We start from the raw sequence: 21,992 nt of genomic DNA on the forward strand, positions 1-21,992 counted from the left end.
ATATATCAACATTGATGGCATTGCTTAAAAATAGCAAGTGATTAGCATCTGGAATGCACCGACTCAGATGTGTGGTAGAGATAAATTCAGTTGCTGTTTTCTAAAATGAACCAAGTATTAATCTGAAAAAAAAACTATAATGCCAAGAAACAGACAAAAGGGACTAGGTAAATTGATAGCATAGACAATACAAATCAAATGGCCTCCTCCTATACTACAATCATTCTATGATCTTGTAATTTACCAGCCAGCTGTAGTAAACAACAGATATGCCAAATGCTTACCCCATTCCATCATTAAACCGAGGAATAGGAAAAAGGCAGTAAATTTGCCACAGTTCTACCAGAGCACAGGGGTGCTTTCTCAGAGAGACTTGTGGTCACTTAACCTGAAGGTCATCACACCTCAGGGGAGGGAAGAGGTTGAGAAAGAGTCATTCATGGTAACCTCAGCTGGTGCAGGAATTGAACCCACTGTTGGTATCACTCTGCATTACAAACTAAGCAAATCAAGCCCTTGGTCAATATAGTATGCATACGCATTATCCTGTATCACAGCTCTCTAAACAGGATAGGGCTGGAGGCCCTTTATTTGTACAGGAAGTTCAACAGCCCAACAGAACTTACCATGAGGTATGCCCACAACTGTAACAAACATAAGTATAGCAATTATAAGGTACAGCATGGCGACCCACCATCCAAACAACAGCACGTACAACAGGTTGCCAAGGGTAAACAGAGATCCTGAAAGAAAAAGAAATGGATGAGAATTCAACAGTGGGCCACAGATAGAAAGGTTTTGGGTGCATTCATCAATCATTGCAAGCAAGCCAATGCGAACACACTAGCAACTCAGGCACACATTCTAGCCCCAAGCCAATGTTTGTGCCATCAGCTGTACAAAACAAACCAGCATAATTTCAAAGGCTGGGGAGGTCACAGCAGATACTGCAGTAAATTTTCTAAAAAAAAAAAAAAAGAGTCAGAGACGTACAGTCCGGAAACAGACCCTTCAGACCAACTCGTCAATGCCGACCAGATATCCCAAACTAATCTAGTCCCACCTGCCAGCACCTAGCCCATATCCCTCCAAACCCTTCCTATTCATATACCCATTCAGATGCCTTTTAAAATGTTACAATTGTACCAGCCTCCACCACTTCCTCTGGCAGCTTATTCCACACACATACCACCCTCTGTGAGAAAAAGTTGCCCCTTTAGGTCTCTTTTACATCCCCTCACCCTAAACCTATGCCCTCTAGTTCTGTACACCCCGAACCCAGGGAATCAGCCTTGTCTATTTATCCTATCCATGCCCCTCATGATTTTATAAACCTCTATAAGGTCACCCCTCAGCCTCCGACGCTCCAGGGAAAACAGCCCCAGCCTGTTCAGCCTCTCCCTATAGCTCAAATCCTCCAACCCTGGCAACATCCTTTTTAAATCTTTTCTGAACTCTTTCAAGTTTCACAACATCTTTCCGATAGGAAGGAGACCAGAATTGCACGCACTTTTCCAACAGTGGCCTAACCAATGTCCTGTTCAGCCACAGCATGACCTCCCAACTCCTGTACTCAATACTCTGACCAATCAAGGAAAGCATAACAAACACCTCCTTCACTATCCTATCTACCTGCAATTCTACTTTCAAGGAGCTAAGAACCTGCATTCCAAGGTCTTCGTTCAGCAACACTCCCTAGGACCTTACCATTAAGTGTATAAGTCCTGCTAAGATTTGCTTTCCCAAAATGCAGCACTGTCCATTTACCTGAATTAAACGCCATCTGCCACTTCTCAGCCTACTGGCTCATCTGATCAAGATCCCATTGTAGTAATGTCCTTTGCGGTCCACTACACCTCCAACTTGTGTCATCTGCAAGCTTACTAACTACACCTCAAACTCATATCCAAATCATTTTATATAAAAACAACAAAAACTACTGGACCCAGCACCAATCCTCCTGGCACTCCACTGGTCACAGGCCTCCAGTCTAAAAAACAACCCTCCACCACCACCTACTTTGAGTCAGTTCTGTATCCAAATAGCTAGTTCCCCCTGTATTCCATGAGATCTAACCTTGCTCACCAGTGTCCCATGGGGAACCTTACCGAACACCTTACTGGTCATACTGATTATGTCCACCACTCTGTCCTCCATCCTCTTTGCTACTTCTTCAAATAAAAAACACAATCAAGTTTGAGAGACATGATTGGCCGCACACAAAGCCATGTTGACTATCCCTAATCAGTCCTTGCCTTTCCAAATACATAGGAGAAAGTGAGGACTGCAGATGCTGGAGATCAGAGCTGAAAAATGTGTTGCTGGAAAAGCGCAGGTCAGGCAGCATCCATGGAGCAGGAGAATCGACATTTCGGGCATTTATGACCTGCTGCGCTTTTCCAGCAACACATTTTTCAGCTCTTTCCAAATACATGTACATCCTGTTCCTCAGGATTCCCTACAACAACTTGCCCACTGTTATCGTCAACTCACTATAATTCCCTGGTTTCACAAAGGCTTTTCAGATAAAGTCAGGATCTGTTCATGTAGTACTTTCAAGACAGCATGCCCGGTTCCCAAGTTAGATTTCCAGCTTGCTGAATTAATCAAGCTCAGCCAATGAAATGTTTAAGAGTCAAAAATTAGAAACATGGTGGTAGAAGGAATCAGCACCTTTTCAGCCAAAAGACAGCGTGCTCAGTGTGCTGCCAGCAATACTCAGCCCATGCTCCAAGCAACAATCTCCAGGGAAGTTGAACTAGCAAACACAGCAAAACATCTAGATTTTTTTTGTTCTGGGTCACTGTACATAAAATATACTCAATGTTCTTGTAAAGTGCCTTGGGGCTTTTTTTTTTGTACACAAGTTACTGTAAAAACTCCTCACACAGAGCTAAGTGACCAACACTTTACTGGATACTCACACCTAGTTCCCCATTCCCCTAGACATAAGATCAGGGAAAAAGAGAACAACGTCTCTACAATCAACCTCAACAATCCCTTAAAGAGTTTATACACTGCGATAATCTTACTCTTCTCAATTTGAGAGAAGACAGACTCTCTGCTTCAGCCTCTATTCAGACTAGAATCTAATGGACAAAATTCAGACCTTTTCAAGAGCTTTGTTTGGTTTGCCACACTAACTGAATCACCAGCCAAACCCACCTTCATGCTTCCTACCATACCCACCTCAGTAAAGACTGCTCAAATCAATGAGGTGAATACACTAGAATAAATTGAGAAACAGTCCAAGAATAGGACATCTTGGACTTGCATTGCTTTTCCAAAATGGTGTACAAATGAAAAAAACATGAAGAACTCCATGCATTGTATTACCTGAATATTGTTTGATGACATTTAGATCTGAATACAGCTCTTTCACTATTGCAGAACGATCTTCTAAAGGTCTCTGCGTCACGTGGCTTTTCCATTTCTTGAACCCAAACTACAAATTAAGAAAAGAGGTTGTAATAAAGGGACTGTCAAAAATGTACTAAACATGCCTCATGCAGTGAACTCTTCCCCCTTGCCTTCAATTAGGGAAGGGTACATTGATGTTCCATTTTACAGCAAAGCTCAGAACAACCCTTATTGCCCATTCCCCAATATAATGTCCCAAACCTTCCTTATTCCAACATGGAGCTGGTTATATTCTCAAATGGATAAACTAAGCTGCCTTCTTTCAAAGGATCTCACTAATTTTAGAAAGCCCAATTCAACATGGTTTCTCATTTGATTCCCTTCAATCTTAGCATCCTATACTAACGAATTTTACCCAGGCTATCCAGGTTCCCCAAAAAGGAATCATATTTGATTTTAAATATGTATAATATTATCTTCTACTTTCGTGAGATACATAGAACACTGTTGGAACATAATTGCGCAAACATTCTACTAACCTTGTAATTGTTGGCCAGTTTTTGTGCTTCGACTTCATTTTCTGCCAGTAGCGTAGTTTTTGTGGTTGTCATTAGGCAGTGGGGACACGTTATTCCTTCACATGAATGATTGTGTGTTGGTGTCGAACAGGTCACTGCAATAAACCAAAACAGAGGTTTAGAAAAGAGCAAATAGTCAACCCTTTTAAGAAGGAAGCTTTCCACATGGTGTGACCTCCAGTTGGAAGCATAACAAAAACCAGAATTTAAAACAAGTACCACTTAAAACCAGTCCAGATACATGCATGTGACTTGATCAAATCAATCAATTGTTCAGAGATGAAAAGAAACCTTTAAAGAAAAGGAAAAAGAATATGATATATAGGAAAGGACTACTACACACTGTTCAAAGCATCCTTAGAACTACAAAAAGGAGCAAACAGTAATACTTTGTTCAGTATTACAAAAGTGAAGAAAGATGTGATTTTAAAATGATCGCATGCCCACACAGACTATTGCTCTGGGAATTTTAATACTTAACCTGTGCACCACTAGAAACCGAGTTAATCTCCTTTTAGTGGTAGCTGCTATAACCTGGTGAGCTGCTTCAACTAGTTGCTTGATAGAACACAAGCCCACAACTGACATTGAAAAAGTCAACTTTTTTTCCCCTCCTCCTCAGTCTGGTAATAGTAACACTGCAATGGGTTTAAGGTAGGGAACCAGAAAGAACTTTGAGTATTTGGGTAGAAACAAATTCTGAGTAATCCCAAACAATATGGCCAGGTCACTTGTGAGCAATGATCAACTTTGGAAAAATTTGCCCAAATTATTCCAATAAAAACAATACACACCAATTGATTCTCATTAGGAGTCAACATGGGAGCTCCATGCAATGAGAAAAGCCAAACACAAATAAAGCCCAAATTTGCTCTAGTTACATTTTAGAGATTTCATTGTGGTGGGGGTAAATGCTGCAAGAGCTGGACTAACCTGCAAATAATTTTGGTGTAAGTGATGAAGGGGTATCCATCATGTCAGTCTGCAGATGTAGCCCACAGTGCCTGTCCCATAGGCTCAAAGAATAGAGAGGTGCTTCTGATCTTAGGCTTTGGGAGGGAGAGGGAGCTAACAACAGAAGAAAAGTCCTCAGTAAGCTGACACCAAAGAATTCTACATTAACCTTTACAGCCACAAAATGTTCAGATTAACAAGTTCAAGGAGATCTGAGGCAGATGTGAAATTGCCTCAACTTAAAAGCTTATGCTATTCATTATGATGGCATTGTGTTCAGTCAAAACTCTTAATTTAGCTTGGAATGCAAACCAAATTGTGCAATGTCTAGAAAAATATAATGAGAAAAAAAGTAGCGAACTGGCTGAGCAAGTTTTGGTTAACCTATCACTGTAGAGGTACAGTGAAAAGTATTATTTTACATGCTAGCCAGACAGACAAATCATACCATACATTAAAGTGTAGAGAAAAGACAAATTTCATCTCTATACAAAAATGTACAGCTTGGCAAGTATCTTGCTTCCTTTCCCAGTAACAGCATCTCAATTTCTTCAGTCACAGAAAATGTGTGTACTTTCCCACCATGAGATTCAATGAGATTGAAACAAGACTCTACAGCAATCACTTATGAACAGCTGTCAAGTAAAAAAAGTCATGTAAAACAGTTAAAAAAATCACAACACCAGGTTATAGTCCAACAGGTTTATTTGGAAGCACTAGCTTTCAGAGCACTGCTCCTTCATCAGGTGGTTGTGGAGTATAAGATCCAAAGACAGAAATTAAAGCAAGAAGGTTTACAGTGTGATGTAACTGAAATTATATATTAAAAAGACCTGGATTGTTTGTTTAATCTCTCATCTTTAAGGATGACCATATTGGTTTCAGTTCTTTCATATGTAAATCCCAGAACATTTTTAAAAAAAAAGTTACATGTAGAGGACTGTTGTGGACAGATTCCTGGTTCAAAGAAACATGATACATGGAGAATTAAAGTCCAAGGGGTCACTAAAGGATATTTTGCTTCGGACGCCCAGAAAATTGGGCGTAAGTACCTTTAAATGAAAGAAGAATGCAGGAGATTCATAGAAATTGTTAAAGCCTGGATTGAGATCAGGATTTTAGACAGGCAACAATGCACTCAGAAGTTTTGTTATTCATTTGTGGGATGTGGGTGTCACTGGTTGGCCAGCATTTATTGCTTGTCCCTAGTTGCCCTTGAGAAGGTGGGGGTGAGCTACCTTGTCAAAAACATTGCAGTCCAACTGCTGTGAGTTGACTTAAAGTCATTAAAATTCCAGGGTTTTGACTCAGTGACAGTGAAGGAATGGTGATATATTTCCAAGTCATGAAAGTGAATGGCTTGGAGGGGATCTTGAAGATGCTAGCATTCCCGATTATCTTGCCCTTGTCCTTCTAGATGGAAGCGGTCAAGGATTTAGAAGGTGCTATCTGAGGAGCTTTGGTAATTTCCTGCTATGCATCTTACATATTGTACACACTGCTGAGTGTCAGCAGTGGAGAGAGTGGATAGAGTGCAAATCAAAAGGACTGCTTTGTCCTGGATGGTATCAAGCATCTTGAATGTTGGAGCTGTACTCATCAAGGCAAGTAGGGAGTATTCCATTAAGTTCCTGACTTGTGCATTGTAGATGATGGACAGGTTTTGGGGAGTCAGGTGGTGGGTTACTCACTGCAGTATTGTAGCCTCTGACCTGCACTTGCAGTCAGTGTTTGGGACGAGGAGTTTCTGGTCAATGGTAAATGCCAAGAGGTAGTGATCAGATTGTCTCTTACTGGCAAGGGTCATAAGCCTGGCATGTGTGGGGTGAATTTTACTTACCATTTGTCAGCCCAAGCCTGGATATTATCTGGTTCTTGCTACATTCGAACATGGGCTGTCTCAGTATCAGGAGTTGTGAACGGTGCTGAACATTGCAAAACTCGGCAAACATCCCCACTTCTGACTTTATGATGGCAGCAACATCATTGATTTAGCAGCTAAAAATAGTTAGGCCTTGAACACTACCCTGAGGAACTCCTGCAGAGATGTCCTGGAACAGAGATGACTGACCAAGAACCATAACCGGTATGACTCCAGAGAATTTGCCCCAGATACCCACTGATTCCAGTTTTGCTCGGGTTCCTTGATGCTACTCAGTCAAATGCAGCTTTGATGTCAAGGGTTTGTCACTCACCTCACAAACTTAAATGTGACATGGGTTTGATCAAGTTATTAGGGAATCTCTAATTGTATCCTAAATTATCTAAAATGTTTATTGATGCATTAAAGCAACAGCCTTAAAAATAGAAAACCCTGTGTGTTGGTTACTAGGAAAAAGATTTTCTATTTTTAAAAAGGTTTGTCATCAGAGGTAGGTGTTGGGGGGGGGGGGGGGGGGTGCACACTAGGTGCAGTCTTAAAGGAAGGGAGAGACTTGAAAGGGCAGGGGTTTGGGAGAGAATTACAGGGCCAGGCAAAAATGCATTTCATCTATGGTGGGGATCAGGAAGTCAGGTAAGTTTACAGCTGTACAGGACATTGGTTCGGCCACTTTCAGAATATTGTGTGCAATTCTGGTCTCCTTCCTATTTGAAGGATGTTGTGAAATTTGAAAGGGTTCAGAAAAGATTTACAAGGATATTGCTGGGATTGGAAGATTTGAGCTATAGGGAGAGATTGAATAGACTAGGGCAGTTTACCTTGGAGCACTGGAGACTGAAGGGTGACCTTATAGGTGGTTTATAAAATCATGAGGGGCATGGATAGAGTAAAGGTCTTTTCCCTGGGGTGAGGGAGTCCAAAACTAGACTGCATAGGTGTAGGGGAAGGGGAAGATACAAGAGACCTAAGGGACAACTTTTTCATGCAGAGGGTGGTATGTGTGGGGAATGGGCTGCCAGAAGAAGTGGCGGAGGCGAGTACAATTGCAACATTTAAAACATATCTGGATGGGCATACGAATAGGAAGGGTTGAGGGATATGGGCCAGGTACTGGCAGGTGGGACTAGCTTAGGTTGGGATATCTGGTCAGCAGACGAGTTGGACCGAAGTGTCTGTTTCCATGTTGTACATCTGATAATGAACAGAAACACCATTCAGACCTCAAATGCTCAATTGAGGTCAATGCCAAAAAAAGGACAGGGAATGGAAACACTGGATCCGATTAATTATAACAGGGCTGGAAAGATTAGATGCAGGGAGTCCCCGATTCAGGAGTGGAGAGGAGAAAAACATTTTTCTTCACTCAGTCAACCTGTGGAATTCACATCCACAGAAAGCAGTGGAGGCTGGTCTCAGTATATTCAGGATAGATTGATAAGTTAACATAAACAAGGCATCAAGTCAAGTGGAGAGAAAGCAGGAATATGTTGTTGAGATAGCAGATTAACCAAGTTCATAACAAAAATGGTGGAGAAGGCTCAAAGGGCTGAATAGCCTACTGTTCACTTTGAGAATGTCAGTGGGGATAAGGAACTAGACTTCCTGTTCATGCAATTCATAAATTTTGTATTGCCTATACATCACAGAAGTCTGCAATAGCATTCTGCTTAAAAACAACTCGCACAAATACTCTGAAGGGCGAACAAACATCTTAAAATGGAGTTTTAGGTTTTGCTCGGCATTTTCAATTTGACTTGTCTGGCAGCTATTAGAGTTAGGCTGTCAAGTTTAATTGTACATTTAGGTGATTTTTAACATTGAATGGTTCCTGGCATCCTGTTGTTAGATCTAACCTCAAAATATTCTTTCCTGATATCAAATGAAAGTAGTAAGAGACAGCTGAACATAAGATTGCAGTGGGCCTCAACTACATCCCAGGTGTAAAACTGAAAGTGTCCCAAGTCAGATTGTTCTAACACAGCAATAACATCGTATCTACATTAAAAAGAAAGGTCGTCTGGTTATGTCCTCTCCACCAAAATAAAACAGGAGAAATCCAATCCAAATCAGTACTGCCTCAGTCTCACTTTCTTTCAAGTGACAGATGATTGTTGGCAACAGTGCTATCAAGCAGCACTTAATCATTTTGATTTCTGCCAGGACCACTAATTCCAGACTTCAAAAACAGACAGAGGAAGGATAATACCATCAACAGCGCATCATCAAGGAGCTGAAAAGCACTGCAGACATTGAGGATCAGAGGGAAAATGCTCCACCGGTTGGAATCATGCAAGAGGAAAAAAAAATGTCATGGTCATTGGAAGTCAATTATCTCATTCCCAGGATACCACTGAAGAGTTCCTCGCTGTAGTGTCCTTGGCTTAACCATCTTCAGCTGTTTTAAAGCCTTTCCATCATGAAGTCAGCAGTGGGAATGTTTGTAGTGTACAGTTTTATCTGCAACTCCTCAGGTAATAATGCAATTTTTTTGGCCAAATGTACCAAGACCAGAACATCTGAGCTTAGGGATTACAATTAACCACAAATTCAACTGGACCAGCCACAGAAGTACTTTGGCTCTAAGAGAAGGTCAGAGGGAAAATTCTACAGCAATTTACCTTAAGTTCCCAAAGCCAGATCAGACTGTGCTGGAAAACTCTCTACTTGCACAGCCAAATGCTGCTTCAAAAGAAAGTCAACCTGCTTGACCAGCATCCACCTAATCACCTTAAAACATTCACTTCCTCAACCATTAAACATACACTGCATTGCAGCAGCTCAGCAATTTCCAAGGCTCTTTCTGGATGGTAGGTGGTGTTGAAAAGCAAGTGTAGCAGACACATGGGAACACACTAGTATTGGGTGGTTGTGTGCCAGACTGATATAGGATTTAATATTATTCCTTCATCACAGCTGGGTCAAGATTCTAGAATTCCCTCCCCTAAAACACAACAGAGCACAGATAACACTCAAACTTCATTTGTTCAAGAGGTGGTGCACTACCAGCTTTGAAACAAGCAGCAAGAATGAGTGATACAAGGATGGAGTTTTGCCAATTATTTCTACATCTTCCAAACAAAGGTGATAAATAAAATCAAGTAATGATGCTTCAAACAGAAAGTACCTGAAAGTTGCTAAACTGTTCCTGTACTTGGTACCAATTGGAAAAACAAGCAGTACCCAAAGGCACAACACACTTGCTGTCATCAGAAACCTATATACCTGTAAAAATCAGCATAACATAATTCTTCCACATCCAAGTGTTCTGTTCCGGAGAACTCCTGTGAATTATGCTCTAGCAAGTTTCATATGATTTTTAACCTAGCTTTAAAAAGACATCTGCAAGTTTTGCCCAGAGATGTTGAATTTTGTTGTTACTTATGTTTTGGCATAGTTGCCAAATTTCACATATTTAGATGACTTACTGTCATTTCAACAATATCAAAGTTCAAATTACTCTTCAAAGAACTTGACTTTGTGAGAACCAGTTTTATAGGTATACGGATTTCCAAACGTACAGCCAATTTGGTGTACAAAATATCAGTATACTGCATCACAAAAACAAATGCCATCTGTGTCCGCTAACTTCAAATATTTATGCCATCCAGCTCAGCAAGACCATAATACTGATCATTTCAGGCTCTTCACTTCAAGGGAAGGAAAGAAAGGGAACGGGGGTGAGAGAGAGAGAGAGAGCGAGAGCGAGCGACTTAAGTTGAGTTACCAAAGTAATTTGTATAACAGTGTTCCAGCACTAGAGAAATCTGCAATGGGAGGAAGGGATGTGAAAACATCTTTCAGCAGTTTAACCTTGATCTAAGAGTTTGATACATGCTCACTTATTAAACAATTCTTGTTCATTTACACAGTCAACTGCACAACAGGTCCTAATGGAGTCTTCAAGTGTAATGGTAGCGTCCCTATCTCTAGACCAGAAGTGCGTCCACGTTCAATTCCCACCTGTCACTGAGGAGAGTCAAAACAGGTACAGTGATTAAAAATTGCAGCCTCTCTGTTGGTGACTACCAACAATCCACTACAGGGTCTCAATCTTCCACCAGCTAATTGCAGTCTAATGGTTACAAAATGGGACAAATAGGGAAATCATGAACAGTACAATTTTTGAATTTATTCTTATGCTGGTTACTGAAACCCAGGATTTTGAAAGCAAAAACAAAAAAAAAGTCTTTTTTTTAAAAAAACCAAACATGTTTAAAAAACACACTTAACTGAAGGATCAGCTTAAAAAGGTGTACTTCCCTTTGTTCAGGATTTCAAAACAGTTGGAATGTCATGTGATAGTGATTAATATCTTAAGCCATCTTATACTTACCTTCCTAGCTCAGTCTCCACTGCTGCAGAAACACCAAATCTCATTCCTTTCTCAAGCACTATTCCAATTGATAGTAGTAGCCCTGCAGGCTGCCAGCAGCCAATGAAAACCCAACTGGAGGTCTTAACAGCAGTTGTGACAAAACTGCAAACAGGCAGAGACAGTTGGCAAATAAATCCTAGCCCACATGGCAAAACGTGCATTCTCAAAACATCTTGCTATTCTTAGTAGGTTAATGAAGGGAGGTTGCTCAACCACTTCAAACGGAGTTAAAATGCAAATTTAAAAGGATTAGAGAATTGCACATTCAACAGACTGAAGGTAGCAATTTTCTTCTCCAAATAAAAAGACAGTGAATCAAGTAGGTCAGTACAACAATCAGCTTCCAAATCATCTTTATTAATGTTCTCCACTCTCCAGTCCTCAAATTTAATCTGTATTCACAGTTCCAGTCTCAACTAGTAACCCTGGAGGTCAGTTCAGTTTTCTCAATTGCAAAAGTTACAAAGATCAGCTCTTCGTCCATAGCCCAGACACCAACCATAGGCCAATTAGTTCATTATTCACTCCTTCAATCAAATCAGCCAAAAAGGAGCTAGCAGGTTATTATGTTCAGCAACTTTTGATTAGGCCAAAAGATCAATGTCCTCTCCCGAGGACAGCATAAAATAGACATTCCCGCTTCAGCATTTCTTTTTAACAAAAAAAAATGATAAGGACCCAAGGGGAAGGATGCAAGAATAGAATTCAAGACAATGGACTGTGAAGCTTTTGATCAGAACGATAAGCAGTGAGGTGGTATTGGAAGCTTTAGTGGATTAAAAAATGAACAAGTCCCCTGTCCAGGTGAATTACATCTCAAGTTGCTGTGTAAGATGAGGGAGGAAATTGCAGGTGTCGGATTCAAATTTTTAAATTTTCTGTCGTCATGGGGGAGGTAACAGGACAGCTAATGTAGTTCCACTTTCCGAGTAGAGTGGTAGAGATAGATTGAGGAATCATAGTTTTCCTATAACTCTGATCTATTACAGAAAATTAATCTCCGTTTTGAGGGGCAAGGCTTGATCAGGGATCATCAGTGTGCTTTAACATAGGGAGCACATGCCTAATAGGTCTGATGGAATTTAAGGGAGGTCACCAGGTGTGTTGATCAGGGTAGCGTGGTTGATGTAGTCTAGACTTCAACAAAGCCTTTTACAAGGTCCCAAATTGGAAACAGATGAAAGGATCATGGGATCCAGGGTAACTTGGCAAGATGAACCCAAGATTAGCTCAGCCACAGGAGACAGAGGGGGGTAGTAGAAGGCTGTGTTACTGGAGCCCAGTGTGCAAATGTTGTGTCACAGGGATCAGAGCTGGAGTCCTAATTATAACTCATTATGTGAATGAGAATGTGGGATGGATAAGTGCATGCAGCAACCACCATGTTTAAATGTTAGTGGTAGTTATTGCTACTGGGTTAGTCAAGACTTCAATGAATTTATGAAAGAATAAAAAGGGTGACAGTGGCTCAGCTGTTAGCACTGCTGTCTCAGTGTCAGGGACCCAGGTTCAATCCCAGCCTCCAGTAACTGTCTGTGCAAATTCCACCATTCTCCCTATGTCGGTGTGTTTCTTCTCATGGTCCAAAGATGTGCAAGTGTACTGGACATATGTCATAATACTTAACAGGTTGATTGTAAATCATTAAAGTACAAATTTAAAGAAAAGGATGGCATGGTGGCTCAGTAGTTAGCACTGCTACCTCGGTGCCAGGGACCGGAGTTTGATTCCAGCCTCGAGAGAATGGTCTGTGTGGAGTTTGCATTCTCCCAGCATTTACATGAGTTTCAGCCAGGTGCTCTGCCTTGCTCCCACAGTCTAAAGATGTGCAGGTTGGGTAGACTGGTCATGCTAAATTGCCCATAATGTCCAGGGACCCGCCAAGTGGAGTAGCCGTAGGAAATGCAGGGTTACAGGTAGTGTAGGGAGATGCAGAGTGGGATACTCTTCGCAGGATCATGTAGATCGGGGTGGGGAGGGTGGGTGTGGGGGTTGCTAAATGGCCTGCTTCTACACTAGGGATTCTATCAAATTTGCGGATGACACAAAGATTGGCCAGGTTGATGACAGAAAGAAGGAAGGTGTTAGTTACAGGAGGATATAAATGAATTGGGCAAATCAATAGCATGGAATTTGAGGTGGTGATGGCCTAGTGTTATTGTCACTGAACTGTTAATCTAAACACCCAGTTAATATTCTGAGGACCAGGGTTCAAATCCCACCACAGCAGTTGGTAGAATTTGAATTCAATAAAAATCTGGCATTAAAAAAAGTCTTAGCGAGTTTTGAGAAGATTTGTAGCTCAGGTTGAGGTTTTGGATGTAGGTTTGCTCGCTGAACTGAAAGGTTCATTTCCAGACATTTTTTTACCTTACTAGCTAACATCTTCAATGGACCTCATGTGAAGCAATGCTGAAAATTCCAGCTCTCTATTTATAGGTTTGGGTTGGTGATGTCATTTCCCGTGGTGAAGTCACTTCCTGTTCCTTTTCTCAGGTGGTGGTAGATGGGGTCTAACTCGATGTGTTTGTTGAGTGTGTTCCGGTTGGAATGCCAAGCTTCTAGGAATTCTCGCGAGTCTTTGTTTGGCTTGTCCTAGGATGGATGTATTGTCCCAATCGAAGTGGTGTCCTTCCTCACTCGTAAGTGAGGATACTAGTGAGAGAGGGTCATTAAGAGTCTCATGGTGACCATGAATATATTGCCAATTGTTGGAAAAACCCATCTGGTTTACTAATGTCCTTCAGGGAGAGAAATCGCCATCCCTACCTGGTGTGGCCTACATGTGACTCTGGACCCACAGCAAAGTGGTTAACTTTTAACTGTCCTGAGCAATTAGGGATAGGCAATAAATGCTGGCCTAGCCACCAACATCCTCATGCTGCAGATGAATTTAAAAAATTAACCCTGACAAAATAGGGTGACGCACTTTGGAAGGAGCAAAACAAGGAAGTACTCAATGAATGGCAAGATACTAAGATGCGCAGAGGGCTCTGGGGTACTTGCTTGGTGGCTGGACAGGTTAAGAGGGTAGTTAAGGAGGCATGCTGGATGCTTGCCTGTAATCAGTTGTGGCACAGATCACAAGAGCAGGTGGTCATGTTGGAGCTGTACAGAATTTGTGTTCGGCCACAACTGGAGTACTGTATGCAGTTCCGGAGACCACACTATAGGCAAGCTATGATTGCACAGAGGGGGTGCAAAGGAGATTCACCAGGATATCATCTGGGATGTCACATTTCACTAAGAGATGCTGGTGCTTTTTGGAGCAGAGAAGGTTGAGGGGGAAGGGACCTGATGGAGATGTACAAGAGGGGCATGAAGAGGATAATAGAAATCAGCTGTTTCCCTAAATGCAGCAGTCTATGATACCACTCCCTGGAAGGGTAGTTGAGGTGGGAATTCTCCTATACCATTCTCCTATACCATTCTCCTATACCATTCTCCTATACCATTCTCCTATACCATTCTCCTATACCATTCTCCTATACCATTCTCCTATACCATTCTCCTATACCATTCTCCTATACCATTCTCCTATACCATTCTCCTATACCATTCTCCTATACCATTCTCCTATACCATTCTCCTATACCATTCTCCTATACCATTCTCCTATACCATTCTCCTATACCATTCTCCTATACCATTCTCCTATACCATTCTCCTATACCATTCTCCTATACCATTCTCCTATACCATTCTCCTATACCATTCTCCTATACCATTCTCCTATACCATTCTCCTATACCATTCTCCTATACCATTCTCCTATACCATTCTCCTATACCATTCTCCTATACCATTCTCCTATACCATTCTCCTATACCATTCTCCTATACCATTCTCCTATACCATTCTCCTATACCATTCTCCTATACCATTCTCCTATACCATTCTCCTATACCATTCTCCTATACCATTCTCCTATACCATTCTCCTATACCATTCTCCTATACCATTCTCCTATACCATTCTCCTATACCATTCTCCTATACCATTCTCCTATACCATTCTCCTATACCATTCTCCTATACCATTCTCCTATACCATTCTCCTATACCATTCTCCTATACCATTCTCCTATACCATTCTCCTATACCATTCTCCTATACCATTCTCCTATACCATTCTCCTATACCATTCTCCTATACCATTCTCCTATACCATTCTCCTATACCATTCTCCTATACCATTCTCCTATACCATTCTCCTATACCATTCTCCTATACCATTCTCCTATACCATTCTCCTATACCATTCTCCTATACCATTCTCCTATACCATTCTCCTATACCATTCTCCTATACCATTCTCCTATACCATTCTCCTATACCATTCTCCTATACCATTCTCCTATACCATTCTCCTATACCATTCTCCTATACCATTCTCCTATACCATTCTCCTATACCATTCTCCTATACCATTCTCCTATACCATTCTCCTATACCATTCTCCTATACCATTCTCCTATACCATTCTCCTATACCATTCTCCTATACCATTCTCCTATACCATTCTCCTATACCATTCTCCTATACCATTCTCCTATACCATTCTCCTATACCATTCTCCTATACCATTCTCCTATACCATTCTCCTATACCATTCTCCTATACCATTCTCCTATACCATTCTCCTATACCAGAAAAGTGGGACGTGCAGTTTGTATATTTTAGGCAATATAGACTTAATGGGCCAAAAGGTCTCTGTACTATAGGATTCTGTAACTCAGACATGAATAACTCCAGCCAGCAACAGGCTTAAATATAGACATATTGCTGTTACTCTGTGACCAAGTATTATGAGAGACATTCGTCCTTGTGACAATGCTGCTGGAATCCTTGGAAATCTATCTTCTTTAATTTCCAATTCCTGTCTCATGATATCTGCAAAAATGGTTTCTCTTGACTCTACATAAACTCAGCCCTCTTGTCATTCTTAACAGAATCCTAAAAATTATATGTCCCACAGTAATAAAAAAACCGTCAGTTAAACCTCAGTCCACAGCATTGCGAAATATGGAGGTGGTGACTGTGGCTCATTAGTTCATGAACCTAAAAAGTATTTTACGAATATCCAGTTGCTGACTCAAAGTCCTTTCTAATGCAAGCCCATGTGAAATATTGATCATTACCTGCTATAGCTCAGTGTTCTTGACTCAGTCAGAATTCTGGAGAACTCAAAACCCTCTCCATGCACTTGAGCACAAAATTCAGTTTGACATTCTCCAGGAATACACTGCCAGAGGTACAATTTTCTGGCTGCCAACAATGGAACAAATGGAATTAACCCTGACCAATATTTATCTTCAATAATCCATGTAAATTCTGGTCATTATAACACTGTAGGTTGTTGAAGCATGCTATGTGCAAACGGTTGCCATGTTTCCTATTGTGTAGGAGTGACAACATTCCAAAAGTACTGTAAGAGGTGCCAAAAGCAAGGTTTTTTTAAGATTAGATTAGATTCCCATAAGATGGAATGTTTTTAAATTGCAAATTATCTACACCTCATGCACTCCTGAACAAGTTAGAAAAAAAATGTAAACTATTTTGCCAGAATTACTAGTTCTCCACTTAAATAGTTTATTTTTCTTCCAATCACTGAAGAGGTTATTCCACTTTCAGGACCCCCCTCCTTCCCTATTCCAGGCTTCTGAAAAAAACTGCGTGCAACTCATTTGTCTGCTAGACTTCAAAATCTCCCTCTGCTTTTCATTTAATATAATGGTTTCTCAAAATATCTACCATTAAAATTACTTTGAATTTCTGAAACCCCTTCACTGTACCATGGACTTGTTCTTTGATTAATTTTAAATATCTAGTCAAAGCTACTTCATAATAAATTTCAGTTTAAAAACCAACTTATGTGGCAGTTCATTATAACCTTTATAGTTAGTTAGAGAGGCTGAATTGTTTCTTGTGCTGTTTAGTTCTCATTCTAAATTTCTGTATCTTATGAAGGAGAAGATCAAAAAGATCTGAATAAGCACAAAAAGATCATATTTAAAAGCAAATATCTCTGCTCAACTACAAACATCTCACTGCTTCCTGTTCCCATTCACAAAAACAATTTGTAAGCAAAAAAAGTTATCCCCAAGTTCCACAAACAAATCACAAAATTTATTCAGAGACGGCAATGATACCGACTTCCAAAATAAACACTACCAACTGAGCCCTTCTTTTCACAAAATGTGCACATAGCACCTTTAATAAAAGATTGCACAAAAGCTAAAATAGGTTCACGTGACTGAAACCCCAAAAGAAGAAGTCAGCTTTGAGGAACAAAGGAACTGAGAAAATGGTGGCACATGGGTTTGAGGGAGTGGTTCCAGCACTCCAGACCTAGGCAATTGAAGATTTGGTCATGAAGAAAGGTGAAGGCAGTCAGAGATATGCAAGAGACCAATTATCACTAGATTTAGAGGCCACAGATCCAAGACCATGTATCACATTTGAATATATAGGAGAGTACTTTAAATTTGAAGAGTTGATGGACCAAGAACTGGCATAAGGAGAGGATCAACTTTCTGCCCCACAAAACCAGCAAGCAACAATATCAGCTAATATGGAAGGAAGGATCAAAGTCTAACATCACTGCAGTAACAATGGTAAGATTTCAGTGGAATGAAAAACAAAGTGTTCTTGGTTCATTTGTCTTTGTCAGGTCTCTTCACAACACAAGATTGGGAATTCTGCATGCATGGCTGTAACATGATACAATTTATACAGCACAAAGCAAAATACTGGCAGTAGGAGAATCAGCCAAGAACAAGCATTTAAAAACATTTTGCATAGTACAGATTGAATCAAACAGCACAGGACTGTACTGAAAACAGCTGAAAGTTACCATGAAACTGCCACACCTTAAAAAAGGTTGTTTGTATATATTAAAATTTTTGAAGTGAAAATTAGCACAGCTCAAATAAAAGCAAAACACAGAAGACGGAGATCTGACATAAAAACCAAGTGCTAGGTACTGCTTGACACGCCTCATTGAATTTTTTTTTGAAAATGTGACACAGGAATGTTTGTGATATTGTTTATCACATCTTCTGGAAATCAATAAAGTCCAGCATATGAGACTCTTAAGGTAGAAACCGACGGAACTGAGGCAAATTACTGAAGAGGTCTTGAAATTGGTTGAGTGGCAGGTAACAAAGAGGAGTTAAGGGTAGCTACTCAAACAGGCAGGATATAACCAGTGGTATCCCACATGAATCTGTGTTACAGCCTCAATTATTCACATTAACAACTTGGATGAAAGTCATCTATCCAAACTTGCTAATGATAAAAATTAGGCAGCAGTGTAGACAGTGCAGAAGACAGCATAAAATTAAAAGGGGATATTGATAGACTAAGTGAATGGACAAAAAAAAAGTGTGGCAGATTGAGTTCAAAGAAAGAAAATATGAGGTTACCTATTTGGGACTGAAAAACAATTAATCAGGGAATTTTCTAAATATTATGAATTTAAACAGATGTTCAAAGAGATTAAGGGGGTTCAAGTGCATAGATCTTTAAAATATCACAAATAGGTGGAGAAAGTGATCAAGAAAACTAACAATGCTGCCTTTATATCTACAGGACTAGAGTACAAGGATGCAAAAGTTATCCTGCAGTTATACAAAACCCTGATTAGTCCCCACTTGGAGGATGATGAGCAGATCCGGAACCACACTGGAGGGGAGAGGTGGCGGGGTTGATGGTGTAGGCTTACACCAATGATATATTAAATTTGAGGGTTAAATTTGAGGAGTGACTATTCAAAAAGCAATTCTGTTTTATTTAAAATTTAGGAGGTTAAGGGATGTTCTGACCAAAAAGTGTTCAAGACACGAACAGAAAAAACAGGGTTGATAAAGATGCACTAATTCCACTTGTTGGGGATTTTAGAAGCAGAAACAATCTTAGGGCCAGACCATTTAGGAAAAATGTCAGGAAGCACTTCTGTAAACAAAAGGTTGATAGGTGTTTGGAACTCTTCCACAAACAGTGGATACTGGATCAGTTTTTTTTAAAAACACGTAGATAGATAAATTTTAGTTAAGCAAAAAGCATGAGAGATATGGACCAAATGCAGATACATGGAATCAGGCCACAGATCGGCCATAACTTACTAAAAGTCAGAACAGGTTCAAGGGGCTGAATGGTTTATTCTTGCTCCTATAGAAAACTCAGGTCTGGTAGTAGGTGAAGAAAGACAGACAATCGAACTTTCAAGTCTAACCTGACAAGCTCTTTAGAAATTCAGAGCTGAAAAATGTGTTGCTGGAAAAGCACAGGTCAGGCAGCATCCAAGGAGGAGAAGGGCTTATGCCCAAAAACCTGCACTTTTCCAGCAACACATTTTTCAGCTCTATCTCCAGCATCTGCAGTCCTCATTTTCTCTTTAGAAATGCAGAAGCTTTACCAGAAAGTATGACCAAAGTAAAAACAAATCTATCCAAGTTTCAGAATGACCTTTGGATAAAACAGATTCAAACTAGCTTCAAAACCAAAGTGTAGGGATACAGATTAACACTGAATATTAACTAACATTGTAATTAGCAATATTATAGAATTATACAAAAGAAACAGTTCAGCTCATAATAGCTACTTGAAAGAAGCATCCAATTAATTCTACATATTTGCTTTTTACCCCCCAACTGCCCAAAAACACTCTCCTGTTAGTTATCCAGTTCCTTTTTGAAAGCCATTATTTAATCTGTTTCAGTCATGCTTTCAGACCAGTTTACCCCACAGCACAACAGCTTTAGATCATCCCTACCCAATTCCTTCTATCTTTTTAAAAATAACTGTACCCTCTGGTTACAAGTCATGAAATTGAGAATTTCATTCATGGAATCATAGAAACTTCCAGCACAGAAGATAAACATTTCAGCCCATTGGCTTGTGCTGACTCTTTGACAAGACTACACAGGATTTGCACGCCATGCCCACTTTGTGCCCATAACCCTACAAAATCTGCTCAAACACCTGTGCAACTCCCTTGACAAAAATAAATCACAGCATTTTTTTCCAGGTTAAATTAAAACCTCAAGGTCTCAAAGGACTGAGTTAAATGTCTCCATTGCAATTTTCTTTTTAGAAAAATAAATAAATAAATAAATAAATACGAAAAAACGATCTGATAAATGCACAGACAAGCTGTTCAGACAGCAGCCTGGGAAGCCGGCTGGTTTGCCTGGGGAGGGTGAGCAGCAGCTGTCAGCGCCCACACAACCACGACCAGCCGCCGCCGCCGCCGCCTCAAGGCAGCGAGTTAAGCTGATGACACTATAATTAAATGCGGCTCCTTACTCAATGCGTCCTGGGTGCTTCGTCTCCGAAAGGCCAGCTCCGGCTCTTGCTCAATCTCCGACATGACTGAACGGAAACTGCCGCAAGTCCCGGAGGAGAGAAACCGACCCCAACACCTGCTGGTCCCGACCCCCTCCCCCTACATTTATAAGAACGGCGCATGTGCCGCCACTGCACAATACCTTCTGGGAGCTGTAGTTCCATGCTGGCGGCCGCGACGCTTTCTGGGAGTTGTAGTCTCTCCGTCGCCTTCCTCCTGTTCCGGAGGGAGCTAGAAAGACTACAACCGTAGAAATGATGCAGCGTAGAAGGGGGCCATTCGGCGTATCTAGTTCATGCCGACCCAAAGAAACCCCGGTGCCCTTTCTCATCCCATTTTCCTTCAAACGGCCCATTGCCCTTCAGTTTATAGCACTTAAGGTGCAGACAGATCTAACCTAGTTGCTGATTCTTTGATTTCAATCTGGAAGTTTTTTTTGTTGTGCTTCAACTTTATTGAAACGCCCAATTAAAAAAAAAACAAAAGACTAGTTGGGCAAGCTTTTTTGTTACAGTCAATGAAAAGAGAAATTTGGAAAACTCCAAATCTGAAATTAAAATAGAAGAGTGATGGAAATTCACAACAGGTGGATTAGGTTTGGAAAAGTAGAGTCCAACTGCATGCATTATTTTAACGCATGCATGCGGAAAAGAATGACTACACAGAGATTTCTGAAAAATCCTAAATATCCAGATTCTTCCTGCTGACTTATTGACTATAAATTCCTATGTCTGCAATCATAACGAGAAAGACTTCACGTAATCATATAGTTTAAAAGGATACCATTTAATCCATCGTGCATGCTGTTTGAAAGTCTATTCAATTAGTTCCAATTCTCTGATCATTGACCATAGTCTTGCACAATGTTTCATTTCCAGCTATGAATCCAATTTCCTTTTGTAAATTCCTGTTGGTCCAGGTTTTGCCATCAGCGAACTCATGCCAGTGTCTAAACTCGCAGAAAGCTGTCAGCATAATCTGGTAATTTATGTGGCACATATCTCTTCCATTCCCTTTGTCAAAAAATCTAGCACTAAGAGATTCTCCCACCGTATTCCCGTAGTAGTCAGTGAGCAAGCTAAACAGCCAGTTAGATTTGAGTATTGGGTAGCACTTACAACACTTTTTCCTTATTTTTAGTTTTTTAGATAAAATCAATTAGATCAGAAATATTTTATTGACATAAAATACGTTATTTGAGATTATGCAAATTAATATTATGGTTGGCTATTAATCAGAACGAACAAGGGCGATTAGCAGTCATTTGTGGATACCCAATTAGTTAAGTCTTCATCCAACCTTACAAGTTTCTGCAGTGAGACGTCAATTAAAGTAATTTTGCATTGATTGCAGTTTCAGCATACTTCAACTGCACACAATTACTGAAATGAGCCTGTTTTGAGCATTTTTCCATGCCTCTGCATATTCCAGGAGTTGGCTATCAGTTTCATTGGAGCAAATGTTCACGTTATCACTGTAAAATCTGTCCCATTGT

The 21,992-nt window shown here is 40.4% G+C and overlaps 1 protein-coding gene across 4 annotated transcripts in view; it reads right to left on the bottom strand.

Moving 5' to 3' along the window:
* Nucleotides 1–20,588, bottom strand: part of cax1 (cation/H+ exchanger protein 1) — a 64,783-nt gene extending 44,195 nt beyond the window's left edge. For 2 of the 4 annotated variants that reach the window (XM_043713996.2, XM_087999416.1), the window contains exons 1-5: nucleotides 20,458–20,588; nucleotides 4,872–5,006; nucleotides 3,900–4,033; nucleotides 3,337–3,445; nucleotides 627–743 (exon numbers count right to left, since the gene is read on the bottom strand). In XM_043713996.2, the coding sequence (XP_043569931.1) occupies nucleotides 627–743; nucleotides 3,337–3,445; nucleotides 3,900–4,033; nucleotides 4,872–5,006; nucleotides 20,458–20,521 (559 nt within the window). In that variant the 5' untranslated portion in view covers nucleotides 20,522–20,588. The remainder of the gene's footprint in view (nucleotides 1–626; nucleotides 744–3,336; nucleotides 3,446–3,899; nucleotides 4,034–4,871; nucleotides 5,007–20,457) is intronic. The other 2 variants (XM_087999418.1, XM_087999417.1) reach the window with 1 other exon arrangement.
* Nucleotides 20,589–21,992: the final 1,404 nt, after the last annotated feature.

This window comes from Chiloscyllium plagiosum, unplaced genomic scaffold (genome assembly GCF_037043375.1).
Source record: "Chiloscyllium plagiosum isolate Xiang-an unplaced genomic scaffold, Cpla_swu_hap1 HiC_scaffold_23, whole genome shotgun sequence".
In the NCBI taxonomy this organism is placed as follows: Eukaryota; Metazoa; Chordata; class Chondrichthyes; order Orectolobiformes; family Hemiscylliidae; genus Chiloscyllium; species Chiloscyllium plagiosum.